At 38.5% G+C, this 26,380-nt stretch overlaps 2 protein-coding genes across 3 annotated transcripts in view; both read left to right on the top strand.

Moving 5' to 3' along the window:
* The first annotated feature begins 485 nt into the window (after positions 1–485).
* On the top strand, positions 486–23,187 carry zbtb34 (zinc finger and BTB domain containing 34). The gene is made up of 2 exons (XM_077222846.1): positions 486–602; positions 15,621–23,187. The coding sequence occupies exon 2, from the start codon at positions 15,655–15,657 to the stop codon at positions 17,179–17,181; it is 1,527 nt and encodes a 508-aa protein (XP_077078961.1). The 5' UTR covers positions 486–602; positions 15,621–15,654; the 3' UTR covers positions 17,182–23,187.
* A 1,088-nt stretch (positions 23,188–24,275) lies between these two features.
* The window catches only part of ralgps1 (Ral GEF with PH domain and SH3 binding motif 1), a 138,828-nt gene continuing 136,723 nt past the window's right edge, over positions 24,276–26,380 (top strand). Inside the window, exons 1-2 of one of the 2 annotated variants that reach the window (XM_077222845.1) lie at positions 24,276–24,654; positions 25,172–25,292. The gene's annotated coding sequence lies outside the window, so the exon portion shown is untranslated. The remainder of the gene's footprint in view (positions 24,655–25,171; positions 25,293–26,380) is intronic. The other variant, XM_077222844.1, reaches the window with a different exon arrangement.

The following is a 26,380-nucleotide window of genomic DNA, read 5'->3' on the forward strand; positions in this document are numbered from 1 at the left end:
ATATTATAGTATCTTTTTTACTAGCCCTAATAATAATAATAATAATAATAATAATAATAATAATAATAATAATAATAATAATAATAATAATTTTGTATTATTATAAAATATTAATAATTATTTTACTAGCCCATATAATAATAATAATAATAATAATAATAATAATAATAATAATAATAATAATAATAATAATAATAATAATAATATAGCCTTTATGGTCCTTAACGATTTATACCGGCCTCCCAATCTGGTTTAGTGGGTATTCCCGGAAATGAAGACTGGATACCCTTCACTGAAATTATTGCAACAAAGCTAACATCCTTAAACATACACTCCCCGACCCTTGTACCGAAAAGTCGGATGGAAGGGGGCGAGTCCTACTGCTGATCTCTATAGTATCCACAGGAAGATTTCATTGACAGCACGTCAAGAAACTCGAGAGACAGAGCGCGTCCCCTGGAGACCGCACGCGTCTACTTCCGGTTGTGCAGAGAGCTGGAAAAATAGCAACGGCAGAGGAGCACAGCTGGGGAAGGAGGAGGCCAGGCTGGAGATAAAGCGAGTCGCTGTGCTGAGGAATGGGCGACAATTGATCGGAGAAGGTGAGACGCTACTTTATTAACGGCGCATTATATACGCTTAGACGTCACCGTTGGTTTATTTGGCGCAGTTCTATCGGACGCATCTAAATACATGCCGCTAACCGGCTAACCTGTTAGCATTCCGTGACAGCTTTGGTACGAGCTAGCCTGGCAGCAACTAGGCTGTCGTAAATGTAATGAGGGAGAGTTCGCATGTAGCGCTGGTCAAATTAACTTAAACGGTAATGGGCCGTTTTACATCGTTCGATAGCTGTTCGACGAAGTTTACGTGTTTATTTTCCCTTCAGATGGAGTCAGTATTAACTGCCAACCTCCACATTCCGCATTCCCCTCAATCACAAGCAAGAGGGCCACTTTCACACCCTGAATTTTTTTTAGACTTGTAAAACTTTTGATCACAGCCGTAGAAGTGATGCAAAAGTAACTTACGTTATCTAATTTCATTAAGGTATTACAAATATCGAAAGTGTAAGACTTTGGCTGTCACAGAAACTAGTGAGCTGCCTATCTAGCCCGTTTAAGATGCGTTTGAACGTGCCTGTTATGATTAACGTTACAAATTCTAAGTAGGCAGCTCACTTGGTTTTAAAAAACAGTCAGGGACTGATTCAATTCAATTGAGCTGTTACTGATTTATTTGAAGTTAAAGTGAAACTACATTTAATTGGCTTAGAAACGTGGTCGTGAAAACCATAATTAATGTATTAAATTCTTAACCGTATTGGATGTAGTTTACTGTCTTTAAGGGTTAAGTTGAGTTAGTTTCGTTTTTGTTAAATGGTTAGCTCACTCAAAATGAAAAGGAAAATGAATGTGAATGGTGTCCCTAACTTAAATTCTGCCTGTCATTTTGGGTGAATTGACCCTTTAAATTCCACATGTCATAATGTATGCACATATCTACAAACAGTACTGTGTCTATAAGATAACTTTAAAATATTTTACTTTTTTATGTACAGGACACTAAAGTGTTTCAGGTGAATGTCAAAAACATAGTTTCACTTTCATTGGTTGTTCATGTGGCATACGAATTCTGTATGTTTGTACTGTTTGTACTGTCCATCATTTTGGACTTTTATCACAAGACTTGGAATGAAGCCATACACCAAACAATATATAACAGGTTTAAAGGGCAGGACAAATAGGGTTGTTCAACTTAGCTGGTAATTCATATACAGCAATGATCCGTGAGTTATTTGATTGGTTACTTTACTGTTAACAAGAGTAAAATAACATGTATCTTTTATTTCCCCTTCAACATTCACGTTTTTTGCACTAGCTTTTGCAATACTGGTAATATTGTTGGTTTCTGTGTGATAAATTACTTTTGTTTTTTGTTTTTCTCATTTGCAATAAAAGCAGCTTCTAACTGTATTTGGAAAATGCAGGCTAATTGGTAAAATGGACAGTCTGACAAACAAATTGCAAGAATAATACAGTGCAACAGATGGGTTACGGAAGTAAAAATCCCATTTATTTTCTCCCTAGGGGAATTGATTTTTAACAATTCTTAACAGTTCACACAGAATGAGTTTTTGCTGTTAAAAACAGTAAATGGGTACAGTATGCAGGTCAGTGGAATGGAACAGTTCTGAACATTCTTGCCTCGTCACGCTGCTGGAGTTTTAAAAAACGTGGCGCTTCCATTGAAACCTCCCATACCTTTTTGATAAAGGTATACATTCCATGATGTTGAAATTAGCCGGCATGTGTTCAAGGTGATTGTGTAACTGAATAATTTATTTATTTGAGCAACAGTCTAAAATTGAAAGTAACATTTTTGCATTTGCTCATCAGGAAGTTCATAAGAAAGTGTCTTCATTGTGGTTTTCCCCATGTCCTTGTCATCTTACAAGCCATGTTATGGCGTCTCAGGAGTCTAACCACTCAGAATGTTTTCTCAACCAGGCTTGTCTGAACAGACGGAGCCAAACCAATTAAGCTGTGTGCATGAGTAGGCATTATTGTTTTGCACTCGATAAACCTTTCATTTTTGTGGCTGTGTCTGCTTCTCTTCAGTATTAACTGTTAAAGGGTTTTGGTTTGTAAATTCTTCTGTTATGGCAGATTTATAGCACAGAAAAAGAGAAGGATTTTTCTTGTACCTTGCACAAGACATCACCTCCGCGTCTCAGGATCTAATGCTCAGGTTTCTGAATCTAATGACATCTGCTATGCGTATAATACTTGAATGTTTTGGGAACATTGATGAGCAGTTTGTCCCCGAAGCTTGTGGTTCAGTGGGCTTTGGCTGTGTATTCCTTGTCTCTTGGCCAGCTTCAATGGGGATTGACTTGGAAAAGAAGAAAGGATGCCTTTGACCTGCGCGCCCGAAGCAAAACAGAATGACTTGGTGGTATTTTTATCCACTCTGATTATGCCTGTTAGATATGCAAAGCCTGGCTGATTTCCCTTGCCAGTTCCTTTATAGCGATTTTTAATTATCCTTTCGAATTTGTGCAGCAGATTCCCTTTGATGTAGTTTTTCTTTTCATGCCATTAAAATGGCAGGAGTCATGGATGGTGATGGGAGAAGGCACAGAATGGGCCTGGAGTATGTTCTTAATGCACATTGGCCTTTTTATGATCTTCTCCTGTCACTATCAGGAGCAATACGTTAGTGTTTTAACTGAAGATTCCTTTGGTGTAGCTTCATGCTTGGGACCAGGGATGATACCCAGAGCTTCTGACCCATTTTTCATTAGCTACTGCTGTGTTGTTGAGCTCTATATTATCTTTATATGCTAGCAGGATAACATTACAGCAATTGTTTGACAGTGGCGTTTATAGAAATATGTGACCAGTGATTGTAGTTTGTAAACAAGATGGGGATTTTGACATCATTTTGTGTGTTGTCTGTTGAAGCGCTAGAGGACATGAAAGATAACTCAATTTGGTACTTGCACACGGTTTGAGAGACGGCTCTGTGACCGCACACAAATACTGAATTTAGTTCTCTTTTGCATCCTCTTGCGCTTGAATGTTTAAATCGACAAAACTATCACTTTCGTGATGACGGACCTGGACAGGGCGGTGACCATTCCGGTAACTCTCCTGAGAATCTTTCGTGCTGACCCCGGTCCTTCGGGCAGCCCTTATTGTCAAGCCCTGTTGTTCAATCAAAGTGTTGTTGAGATAAGTCAAATTGCTCAGCATTCTCGTGGTAGTTCTTGAAAACAGTTCCCAACAAAGTTTACAAGCCCTCCTGGCAGCTTTTCAGCCCTCTCACGGCCTATCGGTTACCTCCTGCCAGACTGTGCATGTTAAGCATTTTTGGCAGTACTGGACTAGGTTTTATTTTGCAGAATAGGCTAAAAGCAGCTTATCTTGAAGCAGGCCTTCTGCAGCGTTCATTTGCCAATGCTGATATGGCCGTTTCCACTCTTAACGGCTTGCTCAGTGAACCGGTAAAATAAGTTTTACCAGTTAGCTGTGAGTTTTTATTTTTACTGTTGTTTAGGGATTGTGGGTAGTGTGTGTGTGTGTCAATTTTTCTTCTGTTTACTGATATTTGGGAATTAAATGGGGCTATAGTACAGATTTTACTGTAATGTGTATAAAAAAAGGCTAATTTAGATTAACCTAAGAAAGATGAATTTGGCTGAGATGGTGTTTACCTAATTCCAATGTCTGAATTGGTCTGCTTAGTAATACAAATGCGTGTAAAATTGCTGTTTTAGAATATATAACTTGCTGATACTCTAGTTTAGAGATACAATAAGTAACCTATGGTTAGATATGAAGATGTGTCATGGAGTGAACCAAGGCAACTCGATCCCTTCAACTGGAACAGCTCTTTGATGGCAAAAAAAGTAGCTTTGATATGCATATTGGCTGTTCCCAAATCTTTTACATGACGTTGCCGTCTTATCTCATTTTGATGACCTTTAACAATCAATCTTCTCACCAATCCGCCATATAAATATGCCCCTACTTGCAACCCAGAGTTACTATGAGGAAGTAGTTTTATGATTTGATTGTTGTCAATGATCAAGAGCTTTGATAAAATCCCCTCAACTCTCCCCTCAGGACACAAGCCTGAGTGTGAAACCTGCGATTGCATCTCGCTGGAGTGCAGCCAGCCAAGACACTTGCCCCAATGGGTCCGCCAGATCAATGGAGTATACATTCTGGGTTTTCAAGTTTTTTTGACTTGGCTTCCCTTTGTGAACGTAAATGAAATAAAACTTAACGTCTACTAGCCTATATGTTTAACACGATTTTCCACATTTTTTTTCACACCCATTTTCTTTCCGGATTTCATTTTCGCAATCTGTTTTATGTATGCATGTTTAAAAACCGTCAGCATTCAGCAAATATGCATGTATCATTTAAACAATAATAAAAAAAAAATTTAATAAACATTTCATTTCACAAACTTTGCAGACTTAGGCAAATCCCGCTGTCAGATATTTTGAAGTGCGCTTTGTAGCCTGCATGAATGTGTTACTCTGTGAGTGACAGCGGGTCCATGTGATTTAATGCGGACAGGAGAGTTCAGACTCATTGAGAAACACGATCGACAAACTTAGTTTAAACCCTTGATTTCAAAATATGCTGCGCTATATTCAGTTGCCCACTATGTCATATTTATGCCATTTTCACTGTTAGCTGCATGTAAAATTAGTGTTACCTTGTCTTTATTTAAAAAAGGAAAAAGAAAAAAAAAGCTTCCCAGTATGCACAAACTTACCAGATTACTGAGTGCCCTGCTGGTTACTGTTTACTTCCTTTCCATCTAAAGTAAGTCTGTTTAATTTAGAGATGTATTTTTTTATTCATTTATATATAGTTGAACTATATGTATATAGATATTTGACATTGTTTCTCTTACTTTCTGGTGTTTCTGTCAGTCCTCCCCTCTTTTTTTCGCTTGACCATGGCAGAATGACAACATATGGGTGGTGAGTCGGGTGTCTTGGCAAGCCCTGCCAATTGGAGAAAGTGTTTACTCTCACAAAATTGCTGACTGAGAGTCACGTTGAATCACTAGACTAGAGAGTGAGAATATGAGACTTTAGGTGGTTGAAGGCGTAGGAGGGCCTGGGGAGAATGTAAAGAGGAAGATAAGAAGAACAACTTTTCATTTACAGAATTCTTTCAAATTCTGCTTTTTCCCATTTCTTTTTAAATGCAGCTTTTATAATGCGGTGTTCTGTTCAACATATTACTTGCAAGCTAAGTGGCTGCAGTTTTTACTTTTATGCTCTTATTGATGGATCACTCTTTCTCCCACATCGTTTTTGGCCATGTATCAAATTGATCTAATGAATTCTCTGCACATACCTATGAAGATCTTATTGGTTCCCTGATATTTTCCCCCTGCTTTTTAGACGTTGCTCTTGAAGACACCTTTGCTTAAGAGCACTATATGAACTACTCTAATACTTGATGGATTTAAGTGTGTTTGAAGACCAGTCATGGCCATAGGCTGTCTTTGTCATTTAAATAGGTAGAGATGTCTGATGAGTCTTTAAAGTGCTTGAGCTTCAATCTATGCAGCACACAATGGATTCATGTTTTGGATTAAAGTGTACACTAGATGCTTCACTAAAACTTGCTCTCTGGAGCCACTGTACAACTGGCTATATATTCCCTTGTCTTTTGTCTGATTTATGAAGCTCTGTGAAATTAGTCAGATATCGCGTCTTATTACCATTTCCTAGGGATGCACAATCTATAGGCCATCATATCGGTATTGGCTAATATATTTTCACTTTTAATGTTTTAATCGACGATATCAAGTAAATTAGGCCGAAATATTAGGCTGAAAGATTATGTATTATGTCCTTCAGTTGAACTTCAGATGTGTAATGTTTGCCATGATGGTTTTGAATTGCGTGAAATATGATTGGAATTACTTTGAAAAGGAAATACAGTAATTTGCAACGCAAGTCTGTCTTGGCTACACTATAGGCTACACTAATGTAAAAGAATGCTGTGAATTCTTGGTTCACCCTGTTATGGGATGAGCGTATCCACACCTTCATGACACGCACAGTCATGGGGCGCTGGTGCATTTGCAACCTATTGTGCAGTTGTAAGGTGTAATTAGGGGTGGGCGATATAGCCTCAAATTTCTATCACGATATTTAAAGAATATTTGCGATAATGATATTTATGACGATATAGACATTTTTTTTATGTTTATCTCGCCTAAATGTTTGCTCACTCATTGCGTTTTTACAATGTGGTAATTTTGTTGTTAAGAGTTTACACAACACAAGGAAGCTTGATTTCAATCTTTGAATTAAATGTTAAATGTGTGTAGGTCTAACACCAGTATTTAGAAATACTACAGAAACATAATAAAGTAATCAAATGTAAGATAACACATAGTCTTTTAGTTCTGTTTCCTGATTAAATTAAATACATAGGCTAATAATTCTCATTCATTACAATTAAAGCTATCTTTTGTTGTTTTGACGACAACATTAATGACAGACGCATAGCCTATGGCTGCTGTCACTTTTACAGCTAGTGCATGGATCCATTGCTGTTTTCATTATACTGTCTGTCACACTGTCACATGCGTTTTATACATAACCGACTGTGTTTATGAGTATACTTACCAAGACCGGAAGTTTTACACAATTTTGCGTTTTTCCCCCCATTAAAGCGATATAATCCGCGAAAAATAACTTTAGTTTCTCGCGAGCTGTACTCTATGTATGCACGCAGTGCAACTCTCTCAGAGAGTGCGCGAGTAGCTTACTGGATAGTTTAAAACCGCGTGAATGTTTAAACTGATAAGAATTAAGAAGACTTGAAAATTATAAACTTTAGTTACGATGCACTGATGGCCCGATTGTGAAAGAGACCATTCAGTCATGTCCCGACTCCTAAACGCGCGAGAGAGAAGACGCGCGTCGGCAGCACCGCTGAACACTCAAGCTGTTTGTGAAATTGCTAAAATCGTAATCGGAGGCTGACAGGCTGCTCTCGCGCTCAGACAGGTGTTGTTCTTGTGCGTGCTAGGGAACGTAAATGCGCCATAGGCTATGTCATCGCGTCGCTATATCATTGATATCGCGATATGACACTTTTTTATCATGTAAAAATGTATACCGGTATTATCGTGGACGGTATGATATGGCACACGCCTAGGTGTAATATCATGTTTATTTTGTGTTTAAATATGATTCATCACTTATAGGATGTGTTTGGTTAAGTTAATTAACACGTTAGTAAAGCGCTCCAGTTAGAGCTGCACGATTATGACAAAAATCATAATTGCCGATTATTCCCTCGAAATTGTAATTGCGATTATTAATTACGATTATCACAATTTACATTGAATATATATAAGCGTATTATAATACATGTTTACACAAAAATTGTTAACACACACACAAGTACTGTCCCCCTTTACTTAACATACACAAAAACTGTACATACACATGTAAATCCTTCTCAGCTAACACATGATTTATTGGTATTTTACTTTTATTTCGTGACTTACTAATTTACATTGTAACGACGTTGCTCGTAGTTTCTTTTGCACTTTATACAGTGAAGCGATACACAGTGCGCACCGCCGCATTTGCGCGTGCAATTGAAGAGTGCGCGCTACGAGCACAGTAGGCTATAACGGGACAGGACAGTAAAGTATGTTTTTCTGAGGTGAAAGTCTTTTTATTTCAGCGTACACTTACGTCACTGCCTGGTAGGGCTGGACAATAATTCAATATCAATATATATCGCGATATTTTTTTTTTCGATAACGGTGATATGATTTTTAAACACATTTTCGATATTTCAATATACATAGCAGCATTTGTCACTGACTGACGTTAGGCGCACAGCCGTCAGAAAGAGCAGAACACAATTGGCTACTTTCCTGATGACGTACACCACAGACACGCAGCCACTGCTCAGAACAGCGGATCTTCAACGCAGCAAGTTTCAGCCACAGAATGAGCGCCCCTGACCGCAATGCAAATGTGACTGAACGAATTTCCGTAAGTGAGGAGAAAGCATACGAAATAGTTGATAAGAGAGGAAAGACTAATTCAGTGGTATAAATTCAGTGGTGTTTCGGTTTCAGCGTGCTGCAAAATGTGCCGGAGTGTGACTGCCGAGTCCGACTAGCAGCGGGAACACATCAAACGAGGATCAGGAGATAGACTGTGCCGATGTGCGCGTCCGCGGCCAGGAACGTCGCGTCCACACTCTAAAAATAGCTCACCGAAAGTTCTAATGAGCAGGTATCGCTCCCTGTGAATGTCCTGACGCACGCACACGACGCTCAGAATCCAGTTCTCTTTCTTTATCGCTTGAATAATAACACACACATTTATGCCAAAATGTCCGTTTTGTCAATTGTATCCTCACAAGAACAGTCTAAATGAGTTAAATAAAATCTTAAATGAAAGTTAAGAGTAGCCTATGAGAAAATTAAATGCGTAAGATCCTCTCATCAGCGACAGATCTTAAAGGGACAGCAGCCAATTCTGTCTGTCAGTTAAGTTAACCAAAGAACAAAGGGGAACAGAGCAAATTACTCACTGATCTTGTCTAAAGAACGTGTGTAGCTTTAATAAGGATTAATCTATATTTAATTTATAATTTATGCAGTTCAGACTATTTGATAACCTTATTCAATTTCTGTATATTTCAGTTTTATTTACACACAAAACATTAATGGTGAACATTTTTGACTTTATAAAATGATTATCTCAAGTCTTGAAAAAAGTAAGACATATTTTTGTTATACATAGTTTAGTAGCCTACTTTTATTTTTGGCAGAATTTATCATTATAATCAACTTAATTATTTCCTGGATTTTGTAACTCCATTGTCCCTAAATTTATGTAAATGCAGGAAATGAGATTTAAATCGGAAAAAAAATTCCCCATTTTGTGTACCAAATGTTGCACAAATGTTATGGCAAATGTAAATTTAAAAACAGAAATGCATTGCCATTTTACATATTACATTGTCATTTTGCATATTACATTTCAAACTGAATATTGCTACCCATATGCTTTCATAGTCTTGTAGCAGGTATTGAGAAGAGAATATTATTGTTATGATGGGTTATTTCATTGCTTCATGTAGTTTGTTATGGTGCAGAAGCGAAAGACTCCAGCAGATTTCATATACTTAGCAAATTCATTTTTCAGAAGATTGTAGGAACAGACATCTGTTATGGGCGTTCTTGGCAGTTTTTCTGAAGCTTTTATATTGTTCATATCGATATCGGAATTATATCGTATCGACCGAAATTAAGAATTATATCGTGATATAAAATTTGGCCATATCGTCCAGCCCTACTGCCTGGTATGTCATATTGTGCTGGGTTTTCTGAAGTAGTCGTGATTCAGAATCAGAATCAGAAAGAGCTTTATTGCCAAGTCAGCTTGCACACACAAGGAATTTGTTTTGGTACTGAGGCTTCCAGTGGACATATACAAATACAAATACAACATGAAACATAATACTACAAATTTTAAGAATAAAAAATAAAAATATAAATATATGAGAATAAAACTATCACAGTTGGGTTTAGTCAGAATAGACATTTTCAGATTTACAGATTATGAACCTATTTACAGTGTTTTGAATATTATAAATAAATAAATCTACATATAAGTATCACCTGAGTTGTAGGTTATTGCACTAAACAGTGGGAGTATTGCACTTACAGGCATATGCCTTGGGAGGAGTGTTAACTGTTCAGGAGGGAAATGGCCTGTGGGAAGAAACTGTTCCTGTGCCGAGATGTTCTTGTGGCCAGTGATCTGAGTCTCCGTCTTGACGGTAACAGTTCAAACAGGTGGTGTCCAGGGTGAGTGGAGTCTGTGATGATTTTACCTGCTCTCTTCCTCACTCTGGAAGAGTACAGGTCCTGGAGGTTTGGCAGGGGGGCACCAATGATCCTCTCCGCAGTCCGGACTGTCCGTTGTAGTCTCCTGATGTCTGATTTGGTAGCTGAACCAAACCAGACAGTGATGGAAGCGCACAAGACAGACTCAATGACGGCTGAGTAGAACTGAATCAGCAGATCCTGTGGCAGGTTGAACTTCCTCAGCTGGCGAAGGAAGTACAGTCTCTGCTGGGCCTTTTTCACAGTGGAGTCAATGTGATTGTCCCACTTCAGGTCCTGAGAGATGATAGTGCCCAGGAACCTGAATGACTCCACTGCTTCCACAGTGCTGTTCATGATGGTGAGTGGGGGGAGTGCTGGGCTGTTCCTCCTGAAGTCCACGATCATCTCCACTGTTTTGAGCGTGTTCAGCTCAAGGTTGTTATAACTGCACCAGGCAGCCAGCTGTTCAACCTCCAGTCTGTAAGCAGACTCGTCACCGTTCCGGATGAGACCGATGACAGTGGTGTCGTCGGCAAATTTCAGGAGCTTGACAGTGGGGTCTTTAGAAGTGCAGTCATTAGTGTACAGGGAGAAGAGCAGTGGGGAGAGAACGCACCCTTGGGGGGCTCCGGTGCTGATTGTGAGTGTCTTGGATGTGTGTTTCCCCAGTCTCACTCGCTGCTGCCGGTCCGTCAGGAAGCTGGTGATCCACTGACAGATCGAGGATGGTATGGAGAGCTGGGTCAGTTTGGCTGTGAGAAGACCAGGCATGATGGTATTGAAGGCCGAACTGAAGTCCACAAAGAGGATCCTTGCATAAGTCCCTGGTCTGTCGAGATGTTGCAGGATATAATGCAGTCCCATGTTGACTGCATCATCCACAGACCTGTTTGCTCTGTAAGCAAACTGAAAGGGATCCAGCAAGGGTCCAGTGAGGTCCTTCAGGTGGGCCAGCACCGGTCTTTCAAACGACTTCATGACCACAGACGTGAGAGCGACAGGTCTGTAGTCATTAAGTCCAGTGATTTTGGGTTTTTTGGGGACAGGAATGATAGTGGAGCGTTTGAAGCAGCAGGGAACTTCACACTGCTCCAATGATCTGTTGAAGATCTGCGTGAAGACCGGGGCCAGTTGGTCAGCGCAGGCTTTTAAACAAGCAGATGAGATGCCGTCTGGGCCTGAGGCTTTCCTAGTCTTCTGTTTTTTGAAGACTCGGCTCACGTCCTCCACACAGACCTTAAGCTCAGGTTGGATGGCAGGAGGGAGGAGTGATAATTGGAGTGCAGGAGGTGATGGTGAAAGTGTGAAGTGCAGATCAGACCGGGTGTGTGGTGTGAATGAGGGCTTTTCAAACCGGCAGTAAAATGAATTTAAATCGTCAGCCAGGTGTTGATTGTTCACAGATCGAGGGGATGGTGACTTGTAGTTGGTGATGTTCCTCAGGCCATTCCAGACTGATGATGGGTCGTTGGATGAAAACTGGTTTTTCAGTTTATCAGAGTAGTTCCTTTTAGCAACTCTGATCTCCTTTGTCAATCTGTTTCTGGCCTGGTTATACAAGATTTTATCCCCACTTCTGTTAGCATCCTCTTTGCCATGACGAAGGTGTTTGAGTTTCCCAGTAAACCATGGTTTATCATTAGTGAATGATAAGGATGTCCTGATAGGAATGCATGTATCCTCACAGAAACTTATATATGATGTTACAGTATCTGTGAGCTCATCCAGATCATTGGTAGCAGCTTCAAAAACAGTCCAATCAGTGCAATCAAAGCAGGCCTGTAGATCCTGCTCTGCTTCATTACTCCATCTTTTTACAGTCCTTATTCCAGGTTTAGCTGATTTCAGTTTCTGCCTGTAGGTCGGTATGAGATGAACCAAACAGTGATCAGAGAGCCCCAAAGCTGCCCGTGGGACGGAGTGATACGCATTTCTTATTGTGGTGTAACAGTGGTCCAGTATATTACTGTCTCTGGTGGGACATGTAACGTGCTGTCTGTATTTTGGTAGTTCACGGGAAAGATTTGCTTTGTTAAAATCCCCAAGAATGATTAAAAGAGAGTCTGGGTACCTTTGTTCCGTTTCAGATATTTGTTCAGCCAGCTGTTGTAGCGCCGCGCTCACGCACGCGTCTGGAGGGATGTAAACGTTCACGAGAATGAAAGAGGAAAATTCCCGAGGCGAGTAGAAGGGTTTACAGTTTATGAAATGTGCCTCTAAATTAGGAGAGCACATCTTCTTCAGTGTTGTTACATCTGAACACCAACTTTCGTTAATGTAGAAACACAATCCACCACCTCTCGTTTTCCCCGTTAGCTCCGCGATGCGATCCGCTCGGAACAGCTGGAAGCCCGGCAGATGTATTGCGTTGTCCGGTATGGCTTCACTCAGCCAGGTTTCAGTGAAGCACAAAGCAGCAGAGTTTAAAAAATCCTTGTTAGTGAGGAGAAGTTCATCCGTTTTGTTAGGAAGGGATCGCGATTCGCGAGATGAATACTGGGGAGTGCAGTGCGCAGGCCGCGCTCGCGGAGTTTAACCAGCGCGCCGGCTCGCTTCCCGCGTTTGCGTCTGAACGCGCGTTTGAACAACACCGCTGCCCCTCCGATGAGAATGTCCAGCAAAACGTCCGAATAATAAAAACTGTAGAAAAGGTTTCTGGTGTGTGTTTCCTAATGTCCAGTAGTTCGTCTTTGGTGAAACTGATAGGAAAAGAATGACTAAACGCAGAACAAACGAACAAAAACAACACAATAGCTGGAGAGCTCCACACCGAGGCAGCCATCCGCGGCGCCATCTTGGATTCGCCTCTCATAACATAATTATGCTCTAAACACACACACACACAGAGTGGAATTTCTTTTGTAATCACGGCTTTGAACGATTACGTAATCGTGGCATCCGTAATCGCAATTAGAAATTAGAAATTCGATTAATTGTGCAGCCCTAGCTCCAGTTTACCAGTGATCATCTTTAGCTTCAGCACACGTAGCTCAAACAACAATTAATGTTGCATTAACTATGACTGGGACTATACATAATGTGAACACTAGTAATAAAACATTGTTAGTTCTTTGGGTTTAGGCTTAATAAAAAAATGAGGAAAAATCCAACCTTTAAGGACACCAATTTTCTTTGTGAATGAATAATGTATCGTAAATAAATATATTTTCTTCCTTAAAATACAGGGTGCATAAGTCAGGACTCCCCTATATTAAATTCCCATAGAGGCAGGCAGATTTTTATTTTTAAAGGCCTGTTGTTTCATGGATCCAGGATAGTATGCATCCTGATAAAGTTCCCTTGGCCTTTGGAATTAAAATAGCCCCACATCATCACATACCCTTCACCATGCCTAAAGATTGGCATGGTGTTATTTCAGTTAGCCTAATAGCTGGTTTGATTTGCATTGAGAGATGATCTTACGTTGAAGTAAGCATTGAAGTAAGATGATGAAGAGTATGTGATGATGTGGGGTGATGATTTTAATTCCAAAGGCCGAGGGAACTTTATCAGGATGCATAGTATCCTGGATCCATGAAACAGCTGGCCTTTAAAAATAAAAATCTGCCTGCCTCTATGAGAATTTAACATAGGGGTGTCCTGACTTATGCAACCTGTATTTTAAGGAAGAACATTTATTTATTTACGATACATTATTCATTCACAAAGAAAATTGGTGTCCTTAAAGGTTGGATTTTTCCTAGTTTTTTAATTAAGGCATTAAGATCAATTTCCAAAAGATGATTTTTTTTTATTCCACTTTTTAGTCAACTTTAGCATGGGTATGTTCACTTATTCTAAGCACTGTAATTATGCATTATCCTAAATGCATTATCGGTATCGGCCAAAATTTTCATATTGGTGCATCCCTAGCATTTACCCCATTGACATCCACAAACTAATGCCAAAATGTACACTAACATTCAATAGTTTGGGGTCACATACAATTTATTTATTTATTAAATTTGTTTATTCAGCATGAACTATTTTCAACACTGATAATAAGAAAAGTTACTTGAGCACCAGGGCCCAGTTGCATAAACAGCTATTATGTAAAGTTTTAGTTTTAGCCTTTTAGTTCACCCAGAAATAAAATTTCCGTCATTAATTACTCACTCTCATGTCGTTCCAAACCCGTAAGACCTTCTTTCATCTTCGGGTGAGTGTTTACTGACAGAAATTACATTTTTGGGTGAACTAACCCTTTAAGCACTAGTATGACCAACTAGCAGTTAATCAAAGGGGTAATTAGTCTTACTTTTTGGTATCAAATTAGACCAAACGTAAAGGTAAATGTTTCAAAATGTAAGAATAATGCACTACTTAAACGAATGTAGTCTATGATTAAACGGAACTGTTTTTCTCATGTGGATGTTGCATTTACATTGTACAACAGCATGCTTACACTCATGTGTAAAAGACTGGTGAATTGTGGTTAGACAGTCGGCAGGTTGGTGCCAATGTATCAACGGCATCTTTTGTTTGCTTGGTTAATGTGTAGATTTGTTCTGTTCTGAAATGGAAGTGCTGATTGTTACTAGAGCTTTATATAATTGGACCAAACAAGGGTTAAGTAGCTCCCTCAAAACACAATACACATTGCAATACATAAGTCATGATGAAACGCTTCACAATATCATAATTGGATCGCAATCAAAACTGCACCAAACATGTGAAATAGAATGAACATGCGGGATCAGTTTCAATCCCTTATTACATTCCAGAAAAATATAGGTTCAAGAGGGTTATGCTTTTCAATGTGCTTCGTACATTTAACCATAGGAAATTTAGAAATGAACAGATAAATGGAACACAATGATACAAAGACCTGTACACTGGGGGAAAAAAAATTCTTGGGGAAAATATTTTGTCTGTTGATAAATGGCTGTACAGCAAAACCCACTTGTCTTCATGCTCAAAACTCAACGCATATTTCTTCAGAATCAGGATGCCTGTTATTCATAAAATTCTACTAATTCAGTCTTTTGCATTTTTTTTTCAAGTATTTTGGCAAATTGGATTATATTTTCAAATACCAGCAAGTTTACAGTACTGTCAGCTTTAACAATTTTTAACTGCAGATTTCAACAATTGTGAAAAAGTATGCAAATTCCATCTGTACTTAACATATAATAAACCATTCATTTTACTTAATCTTGTTAATATCTATACATGTTTTTCCTCACACATTGTTTTCTTTCATTCAGGTTCTCTACAAACCAGGAGAGACGTCAGTGAGTCATGGAGGACTGTGGTAGCCTCATAGAGTTTGATGTACCTGAATTCAGCAACACCGTCCTGAACCAGCTCAATGAGCTCCGTCTTCAGGGCAAGCTGTGCGACATTATTGTGCACATTCAGGGCCAGCCGTTCCGAGCCCACAAGGCTGTTTTGGCTGCCAGTTCACCATACTTCCGTGATCATTCAGCACTAGGCACAATGAGTGGCCTCTCCATCTCCGTAATCAAGAGCCCTGAGGTGTTTGAGCAGCTGTTGGCCTTCTGCTACACTGGCCGCATGGCATTGCGCCTACGTGATGTCATCAGTTTCCTCACGGCTGCCAGCTTCCTCCAAATGCAGGCTGTGATTGACAAATGCACGCAAATTCTTGAGGGTATTCACTCCAAGATAAGCATCCCAGTGCCTGATGGGACAGATCCAGATGATGATTGTACCTCCTTAAGGTCTGGACCCAATGGTGTGAAAGATGGTGGTATCTTTTTAAACCCCACACAGATTTCACCACCCTATTATCCTCGCCAGAAATATTGCGCGGAAGGGCGGAACTCAGGTAAGGGGATGGCTGAGGAGGGTCAGTCAGACCGAGGGAGCAGCGATGGCATATCTGAGCAGGAGGTGTCCATGGAGGTTGAGTCAGAGCAGATAGAACTCATCGGGAAGGATGGGCACGTGACAGATGTCCATATAAAGCTGGAGAAAACCGACCGGCCCAGCTACTCCGATAGCTCGTCGGCAGGTGACGATGGCTACCACACAGAGCTAGTGGATGGTGAGCAGGTGTTGGCTGTCAGCGTGGGATCGTACGGGCCTGTGCTTTCCTCTGCCAGATACACTTACTCGGCACTACCTTCCCCCTGTTTTGTCAGCCTGAGTTCCTCTAGCCCATCTCGTTCCTTGCTCAGCAGCGTCCGGGGTGGTCGTGCCCGACCGAAACGTCCCATGCCTCTTCCAGCCGATCTACTAACTCAGCTCAAGCCTGTTGGTGACGAAGGAGATCCACCTGCGACGGCAACGACCTTCGAAAACGACGTAAGGGAGCGTAGTTTCCGCGGACAGTGGTACCCCTACAACGAACGGCTCATCTGCATCTACTGCGGCAAGTCCTTTAATCAGAAGGGCAGCCTGGACCGTCATATGCGTCTGCACATGGGCATCACGCCCTTCGTTTGCAAGTTCTGCGGCAAGAAGTACACCCGCAAAGATCAGCTGGAGTACCACATCCGCGGCCACACGGACAACAAACCGTTCCACTGCCAGATCTGCGGCAAATGTTTTCCCTTCCAAGGCACACTCAACCAGCACTTGCGGAAGAAGCACATGACCTCTGGCACAGAAGTAAATAATCACACTGACTTGCTGGGAGAGGCACCAGATGGCCAGAGAGTGGAGCAAGAGGATACCTCAGAGGGCGAAGTAGCCTGCGGAGCAGCGTACCCCGATGATTTGTCGATAAAAACCACCAGCGAAGAGAGCGGCAAGTGTAGTCCGGAAGAAACCCCTGCGTCCAAACCCCTGCGTGGATATTAAGTAAAACCTTTTCCATTCACTTGGTTGTTTGTCCTACTTGTCTAATAAGGAGGCTTAAATGGTTACTCTTTTCATGATTAAGCCCAGCCGTTTCTAAAGAACGACAAGAAATAACCCGCCTTGCGCATTTTCTACTCGTCCATTTTTTGGAAGTTCTACACAGGACTTAGACGGAGAGAAAGAGTTTAAGGAGTTGTTGTTTTTTTTTTCAAAGGGAAGGAGTCCTATAATCGGGGAATTAAATAACTGGGGAGGAGGTCTCTGTAATCAAGGCCTCCTAAGAATTTTATCACATTTTTATATATCTATATATATTTCCATGTTTTTCAACATATTTACAGAGTAATATAGGCATGTTGCAATAATGAATAATGTGAAAGCTCAGATGAGATGCTTGTCATATCACGCTTTTACCTGACCTGTTTTTGCACATGTGGCCTGTAGTAGGTCACTCACTCACAAGGAATGGTTTATCTGCCAGTGCAAGGCTCTTTGTGACACATCTGTTCAATACCTCATTACACAACCTCAACATACTCATAATGGACAGTATTTGTAGCTTGTCATCAACTCCAGCCAGGTTTTACCTCATAGCAAAGAACCTGAACGGAGGGGAAGAAGCTTCTCTCAAAGTTCTGTTTGTGTTTTCAAAGGGTTGGAATGCGGAGACAAAAAACCCCCTGATCAAAACATCTCCACTTTATACTACTTCAGTGAAATATTCTTTAGTGATTGTATGAATTCTGGATGAATCTTGTTCAGTTTTCTCTAGCAGCCATGTTATGTATGTCTATGGGAAAATTGCTAGTACAATGTGTACCTGTGGTGTGTTTTCAGGTTCTAGTATCTACTACATATGATGCTATTTTCTTCCACTTTTTCATTATTATAATACCATATTTTTCCTAGAATCAGTCTGTCGTTATGCACTATTTCTGTAACATTATCCATTTGGTTATAATATCAATGGGATTGTTGCAAATTAGTGCTTGAGTAGCACCACAGTCAACTATATTATTTAATTAAGGAATGTTAAGTCAAATGTTTAACTTTCTTTCTTTCTTTCTTTCTTTCTTTCTTTCTTTCTTTCTTTCTTTCTTTCTTTCTTTCTTTCTTTCTTTCTTTCTTTCTTTCTTTCTTTCTTTCTTTCTTTCTTTCTTTCTTTCTTTCTTTCTTTCTTTCTTTCTTTCTTTCTTTCTTTCTTTCTTTCTTTCTTTCTTTCTTTCTTTCTTTCTTTCTTTCTTTCTTTCTTTCTTTCTTTCTTTCTTTCTTTCGGAAAAAAAAGTTATTTTGAAATTTGAGTTTTCCCAGACACGAGGAGGTTGTGCCTTTTATTATAAATTAATATATTTGTAAATGCGTTTCTGAAAGGGGTTCATTCAAGATATGAAAATTGCCTAAGGGCCATATCATCAAGGGAAGAAGGGGGAATAAAACTTCTTGGTGAAATATTTATAGTATTAATGTCCACACTTGATCAGTGGCTAAAATTTCAAACAGCTTTACTTGTGTTTCGCTGGCTCGAAAGAGCTTTAGTTTTTTTTCCAGTAACGTCGTGTGGAACGGACAGCTGTGATAAGAATCTCTCTTAGGCTTCTCACATTTAATGTTATCTGTTGATTTACAGACCAAAACGTATGGTGTTTCAGTACAAGAAATTAATAATTGAAGACGATTCACTTACTGCCGGTATGCTTTTGTTACTATTAAATAGTATGGAGGTGTATTGGTTATGCTGGGAGGTATAGTGTTGGGTTAAATACTACAATAGCGCAGTAATAAGATAAACCTGCAGTGTCAGTATCACTGTTTGTGAGCACTTTTACATGTTGAACATTGTGAAGATAGAGCCCTGGAGAATATCTCTTATGTAACTGGTGCAAAACGTCATACCTCACTTTTTTTTTCTTTTTCTTTTTTGACACCTGTGATTGAATAAGGCTCCTTGTTGTATCACATGCCAATTTTAGATACATTTTGTTATTTCTTATCACCACACAGTCTTATTTCTACTAAAAGATAAGCAGCTGCATACAATGCAAAACAAGTAAAATGGCATTTCTTCGTGAGCAATAGGCTAGACTCATATGTTATAGTCATCACTACAGTCGAGCATCTGCCTCCCTGTCTGCAAAATATTTGATTTATAGTTTTGGAGGCTCAGACAGATTAAAACATGCCTCGTTCTCTCAACATTCAAGTGCTTTCAAGTTTACTTGACATACCATTTAGATATTTACCTCACCACACCCTCCATAAGTTCACTTTAACAACCACCAAGGATACTTAGCATAAGCAACCTTTTTTTGAGAGGCTTGTGGTTATTATCCTACCAAGACAACTCCTTGATTCTGTGAACCGTCACCAGTATCACGCCTGGGCAAAACTTGTTTCTGAAAGTATTAAGTTAAACTACTCTGTGACTTACATTAATTGTGCTCTTCTATGTTAGTTTTTTTTAGTTTAGTGTTGCTTTTCTCAGTTAAAGTATTTTCAGCACTGCGATAAGAGTAGGTAGGAACCTGACATTTTTTTCTCTTAAAATCAATGCATTTTATTTGACTCATATTTTAGAGTACTAAATTATTTATAATGTGCCATTAAAATCTCTTCATGTGCTTGTAAAATTGGCAGATGAGTCAGAATTAACCTTAAGCCTTTGTTTTAGTTTTTTTTTTCCGGCTCTGAGCTTTGAATCAATGGCAGTTTTGAACAATGAGCCAAATGTGATAACTCTATTACAGTTAACTAGAGCCAAAATGCTCAATGCCGTACTACTGACAGAGCATGTTTAGTGTCATTCTGTGACATGTTTGTCATTTTGAAGCATTGTTAGCCTGACTGCTTTGTTCGCCGAATATGTTTAGATTTGCTCTGTTCCTTTATCATAATGTACATGTTCATGACTTTGGCCACTAACCAAAGAGCAAACCAAAAATTGTAAAGGGTTTGTGTAGTATGTTGTGCAGCGGACGAGAGAGAGACCAAAACCAAGCCCTGGAACAAACGAATCTGTTTCCGTCTCATTTCCCAGCATCATACTGTCATTTATTACACACACTGGCGTTAGAAAAGTTTAGTTGAGTTAATGTTTTACAATGAATGAAGCTGTAAGCATTAGCTTTAGCTTTTGAAGAACAGACTTTGGATGTTGTTTTGTGGTCTTTAAAGAGGTGATGGTACAAACAGATGTTTTGTTGAGGATGTTTATTGAACTGGTGCCTTGCTATGAAACATAGGCTACACTACCATTTGGGGTCAGTATGATTTTTAAAAAAATTATTATTCTGAAAGACATTTTTGTTTTTACTCAAGGATTTATTAAAGTGTTCAAAAGTGACACACTGAAGGCATTTTATAATTTTATGAAAGATTTTGGTTTCATATTATGAATGTCGCGCTCTTACACTTTATCAAAGTCCTAAAAAAAGTCATCATTTACATAATTTAAGCAGGACAACTGTTTTCGACATTGATAATAAGAAATGTTTCTTGATCACCAACTCAGCATATTGTAATGGTTTCTAAAGGATCATGTGCAACTGAACATTCAGCTTTGCATCACAGGAATAAATGTAATTTTACAGTATACAAAAACGAAACATTTAAGTTTTAATAATATTCACAATATTACTGTTTTTACCGTATTTTCGAGCAAATAAATGCAGCCGTGGTGAACAGAAGAGACTTCTTTCAACTTTTCACATTTAAAAAAATCTTACCGCAATAGTAGTGCACGTGAATCACTTACTCAGCAGGTCATTGTATTTTTTTGTTGCCGCTCAAGATTGTGGGAATGAGATGACGGGTTCCTTCAAAGAAGGTGGAAATGTTTGTTATTTTTATGCATCAGCCTGGTCTTTTGTATACATATTGAACTAATGGTTATACACGAAAGCATTATGCCAGCTAGATCATAATCAAAACATGCAGTAAGGGTTCTTTTTTCATGTCTTTTTTTGTTCTATGGGGAAACATCCCATTTGGAGGGGACTGCTATGCATTGAAGCAACAGAGATTTTCGCATCATTATGCAGTTTTGACTGAAAGTGAATATGCTGAAATAAAATGGGACAATCAAACAGCTTCCCAATATGGAAGCTGCCTCTTAAAATAAGTTTTAAAAAAAATGATATTTTCGTCAATTGGTTTTTGCTTGGCTATAATCTCATCAGAATAATGATGCTTTCAGGTTAGCAGATCGCTGTATTATGTATATTGTTTGGTCTAGAGGGGAAATATGCATGCCGGCCCACTTATTGTTCAAGGAGAAATGCATGGTGACCTCCGCGTTGTAAAACGAAACTACAGATGACCTTTTTTGTTTGTCTTTAGACTTGAAAGTGATTTTCATTTATAGCTATATCTCTTTTGTGATATTTCAACTGGCATGCACTTAATGACCCTTTTTTAAATATTAATCAATAAATGTATTCCATATGGGATTAATTGACCATGTAATACTCCCAATTTACGGGACGCATAAGGCCTCAAATATTTTATCGCTTGGGATGCGTTTCCCTTTTAATGGTGCTTTACGACTGGTCAGGTTTCTTTTCAGTCTTTATAATGTGTAAGCAAAAAGATGATGTTAAATCGGTGATATGGGGTTAACATACTCTTGTTAAGGATTTTTAATGAACTGTAGTCATACTCCGCCAACTGACCTAGATACTCATGGTCCATTTTCACTCGCTTTGTTCACATAAAACCAGTTCAGTTTGTGCCATACACAATCATCAAAAAAGAAGTGTTTACAGGGAAGGCTGTTGGACTACTTTTTGATTGTGCAGCTCGTCCTTTTTAACTGTTGAAAACTGTTGACTTACTTCAGGTAGTTTATGAACACTGAGCTAAACCTAGAGATATTGAAGAAAAGTCTTCCATCGGTTCTACACTTCCAACTTGTCTCCACTGTGTAATATGCAAAAGCAATAACCTTTGTAAAAGCATTTTTTTTTTTCCTTTGGTGTCTTTCTGCCTCAGATCGCAGGAGGATCGTGTCTCAAAATGAATGTGTTCAGGATGTCAGGGAGCCGAGGTCATTCATGATGAGGAGATTTTTTTTTATATATATATAAATGTTTTTTGTGAAACTTGGACAGGTTGGGCAAATATGCTTCTACGACGTGGCTTGTTTTTGCGGTTACAACAGTCCACGTTCTATTTGTACTTAATTTACCTGACACTGAGATATCAGTGATGAAAAGTCACATCTTTTTTTTAATCCTTTTTTATCCATGTCAAATATGAAAGGGATCTTTGAGATATGTAACCTGCTGAAAGGGTGTGTGCTAAAGATCTTCTTTCTTCATGCATCGAGATTAAACAGCCAATCAGAGGACTTCAGCAAAATTGTTAACTCAAACTATTGTTCTCTCATGTATTCGGGACATTGCAAAAAGTAAAAAAGTAGAACTCAGGGTTTACTAGTATTCAGAAAATGCCATTTTGGATGCGCAGTGATCTTTGTGTGTCCAAAACTAAGCTTGCACTTTTACTTCAGGTGGGGAAACAATTCCTCAGTCATTGGTTCCCAAAACAGTCTGCCTCACAGGTGTAGTATGAAGCACCTAAATGTTTCCGTTCTTGCTCTTCCTGAATGCATGGGACGGGCGCGGAGTTTCACAGCTGAGGAAAGCAGATCTTTAGCTCTCGTCGTATCACTAGCACTCTGTCCAACCTTCTGTTATCCACTATATGTGCAACCTCACAATCCAACTGTGAACCTCAGAACTCTACTGTTTTATACAACTATGAAGTACGTGAAGCTAGCTGACGCCGATGCTGTAACAATTAACTCGCCATTTATGAATTTTATTTTATAGCATGAAATATAAAAGTATATTTATTCAAATGATATATTTTACTCATAATCATTCTGTGCTGCTTTTTATTTTCGTTCTTAAAGCTTGTATATTGCTTTTTTATGATACAAAGAAATGTCAATATATATATATAAAAAAATGCATTTGTTTGTACAATAAAGATGCTGATTTGGCAAAATGTCTGGACATCCTTGCTTTGCTCATTCTAGTAAAATATGTATTGCAATTTGTGTGTTTGTGCATTAATGCTGATGTCCACTAGATGGAGCACATGCACAGAAAAAGGGCTGTTAATTAAAATAGCAATAATAATATGCTGAAGCTTTGCAATTACAGTATCCACTTAATAAACCCCATGCATATTGATTTTGGAATAAAACATTCACTTTTCAATAATGCTATACAACTTTTTGATATTCTAATTTTCAAAGTTTAAACTTTTTTAATTTAAATATATTAAAAGGATTACGTTGTATGAGTATTGTAAATGAATACATTTTAAAAGACCTATGTAAGTGTCAAAATTCAATGCAATTGAAATCTACAATTTATTGTCCTTGAGGGGACCTTTGTCTTGACTCAATGGTGTGTTAAACTGATCTAGATGAATGATCAGATGGACTACCAGCAGGTGGGGACAACATTGACCTGGTAAACCTTGATCTGGTTAGAGCTGGCAAACCACATTGGACCAGTAACAAACCAGCTGCCATGTTCCAAAATCCAGACTGGCCACCATAAGATGCTTATATATATATATATATATATATATATATATATATATATATATATATATATATATATATATATATTATTTTTTTTATGCAGGGACATATCTATAATTCAAAGTCCGAAATCACGTTTTATATACATAAATAAAATGTCACTTCACCTGAAAATAAACATAAATAAAAAGTCTAAGTGAAAACCAGTGCATATGGCCAAATGTATATAATTCTTAAAACTCTTTGTGGAATCAGAAAAACGTATAGGCTTAATGATAAAACTTTTAAAGTAAACTTTTAAAGATTATAAAGCTTATAGGCGCAGTCAAAAATAGCAAATACAATATCTCACAATAAAAATCATTTGAAAAATCAAAAAAATACCTCTATTCCTTCAAAAATGAATAACAAACACTACATTTCTTCAAGGGAAAAATAAATAAAAAATATGTCACCTTTTAAAATAAAAATATTTCCAACGCACAAAATAAAGAGACATATTGACCTAATTAATGATTGGTTATTCAATTATAGTAGGCGGACCCTGGCCTGACGCTACGCGATTGGTCAAAGCTTCTGTCTATCAAACGTGCAGCACTTCCTGATGTCGATGCCCAGCTGTTGGCAAATGACCCGCATCTCCACCAAGCGGCGGCTGCATCGTGTCTACAGGACTGCCCTCAGTGTTTGACATCATACCTGTTAAAAACACGCAGCTTTGCCAGGACAACGTCCATATATTATGGAGTAGAATAACTGAGATAGGCTTAACTAGTCCAGTGGATGAGAGGGAATCCTTTCAAATTGGATTTTTGTGTCCTTTAGGTCGTGCTGCAGTACAGACACATACGCTTTGCGTTGAGCCGCGCGTGCATCTCAACCGCGGAAGAGGACAGTGGCGTATTTCCATTGACAGGTGAGTTGTATTGTACGTGCCGTTGGCATCTGTATCTCTGTCTGTATAGAAGATGAAGCCCTAAATGAAAACGGTAGCAGCAGGGATGGCGTTGCGTCACGGGCGGTCGTCTGCCTGTCTCCAGCTGGGTACCACACTGTTTATATGATGCATGACGCCATTACATCTAAAACAACGTGCTTATGCAGGATGCTCGGTATTTTGTTCAGATGTTATGATGCCATTTTGCTGTAAGGATACTCTTTTATTTGATGTCTTATGCAAACTGGAGGATGGAATAAGATATTTCTCATGTGGTGGCTCATCAATATTTAGAATTATGCTCTGCCAGTTAGACCAGCACTGTGATATTTTAAAACAACTATTATAGATATGAATGAGAAGGATAATCACAACAATACAGTAACTGACATTATGGCAGACAGCTTAACCAATAAAATTCTCCCTGAAACTGTTCTCTGTGATTCTGATAAAATAGGCTTTTTATTTTATTTTATTTATTTTATGGTATTTTCAAAAAGAACCATCCTACTGTGTTTGTTTACGTGGCTGATGTTTTGTCCTGGAGAGAGTGCCTTGACTTTGGAAAGCACCTGCATTTACAGTAGTTCTACTTTCACATTGGCAAGGTCCAAGTCCAAGGTACATATTATAATTATAGATCTAGGTTATGTAAGTTTTACAAATAGATTATAGTAATTTGTGATGAGTGATTAGCCTCAATATAGCAAATTATTATTAGAATATTAAAAAAGCAACATACAATTTAAGTTCTATATGTTCAACTAAAATTGATTTGCTGCCTGGCAATTCATTATCTAGCGATGGCAGAATGATTTCTGAAGTAATGGCATCGGAAGTAAACACACACAGTGTGTTATCTAGTTTGTGTGTGTGGATTATTTTATTATATTAATATTTTCGTTTTTTTTCTGGGAAAATATAAACAAATTAACAAAAGTTGCAAATTTCCCATATGCACCTTTTTGGCACACACTGCATTTCTGTCTTTTTGTTAAGGCTAATAAAATATGTCACTAAACACATTCTCCAGCAATGGATCTTAATTCAAAGGCCTCCTATATAAGCTAAGAGATTTTCTCCAATATTTCGGCTGTAATTATGACAAATCTGCTTGTTTTCAACTTTTTTTTATAAAAAGGAACTAGGCGAGTGTTAATATACTGTAGTTCAATTAATTAACCATAGCTTAAGATTAATGTAATGCAACAACAATAATAATAGTCATCCTGTGGCCCCTTTGAAAGTTTGCTGAAGCCCTCTTGTGGGCCCCGGCCCCATGTTGAGAACCACTACACTACCGATATTGTTTGTCAGTAGCAGAGTTAAGTAGAATGATCCAAAAAATTTTTTCTAAGTTATACAAATAGCTGTAAATAAAATTTGTATTATATAGTGGTTCAAATACACATAGTCCAGAAAGGTTTGTTACATACCTTTTGGGTGTATTCTTGTATTCTTAAATAGTAAGAAATGGCATGAAACTGATTATGTATTGTTAAATATTATACTTATCTGTTAAAGGTAAATCGTAATGACTTTAGATGAGTTATGAATGTCAAATTTACTTCTGCAGAGCTTGCAGACTTAATATATTCCATTTGCATTTAAATTGTCTGGTACCTCATGTTTATTTATTGCATTTAGTTCTCTCCACTTTACTTATTGTACTTATCTTACTTATTTAACAACATTGACAATGTTATCTT

This window comes from Siphateles boraxobius, unplaced genomic scaffold (assembly GCF_051911475.1).
Source record: "Siphateles boraxobius isolate OS27281-9 unplaced genomic scaffold, OSU_SipBor_1 9, whole genome shotgun sequence".
Classification (NCBI taxonomy): Eukaryota; Metazoa; Chordata; class Actinopteri; order Cypriniformes; family Leuciscidae; genus Siphateles; species Siphateles boraxobius.

Excerpts from the sequence above, each read along its gene's own strand:
- zbtb34 (XM_077222846.1), top strand. The coding sequence starts at position 15,655 with ATGGAGGACTGTGGTAGCCTCATAGAGTTTGATGTACCTGAATTCAGC.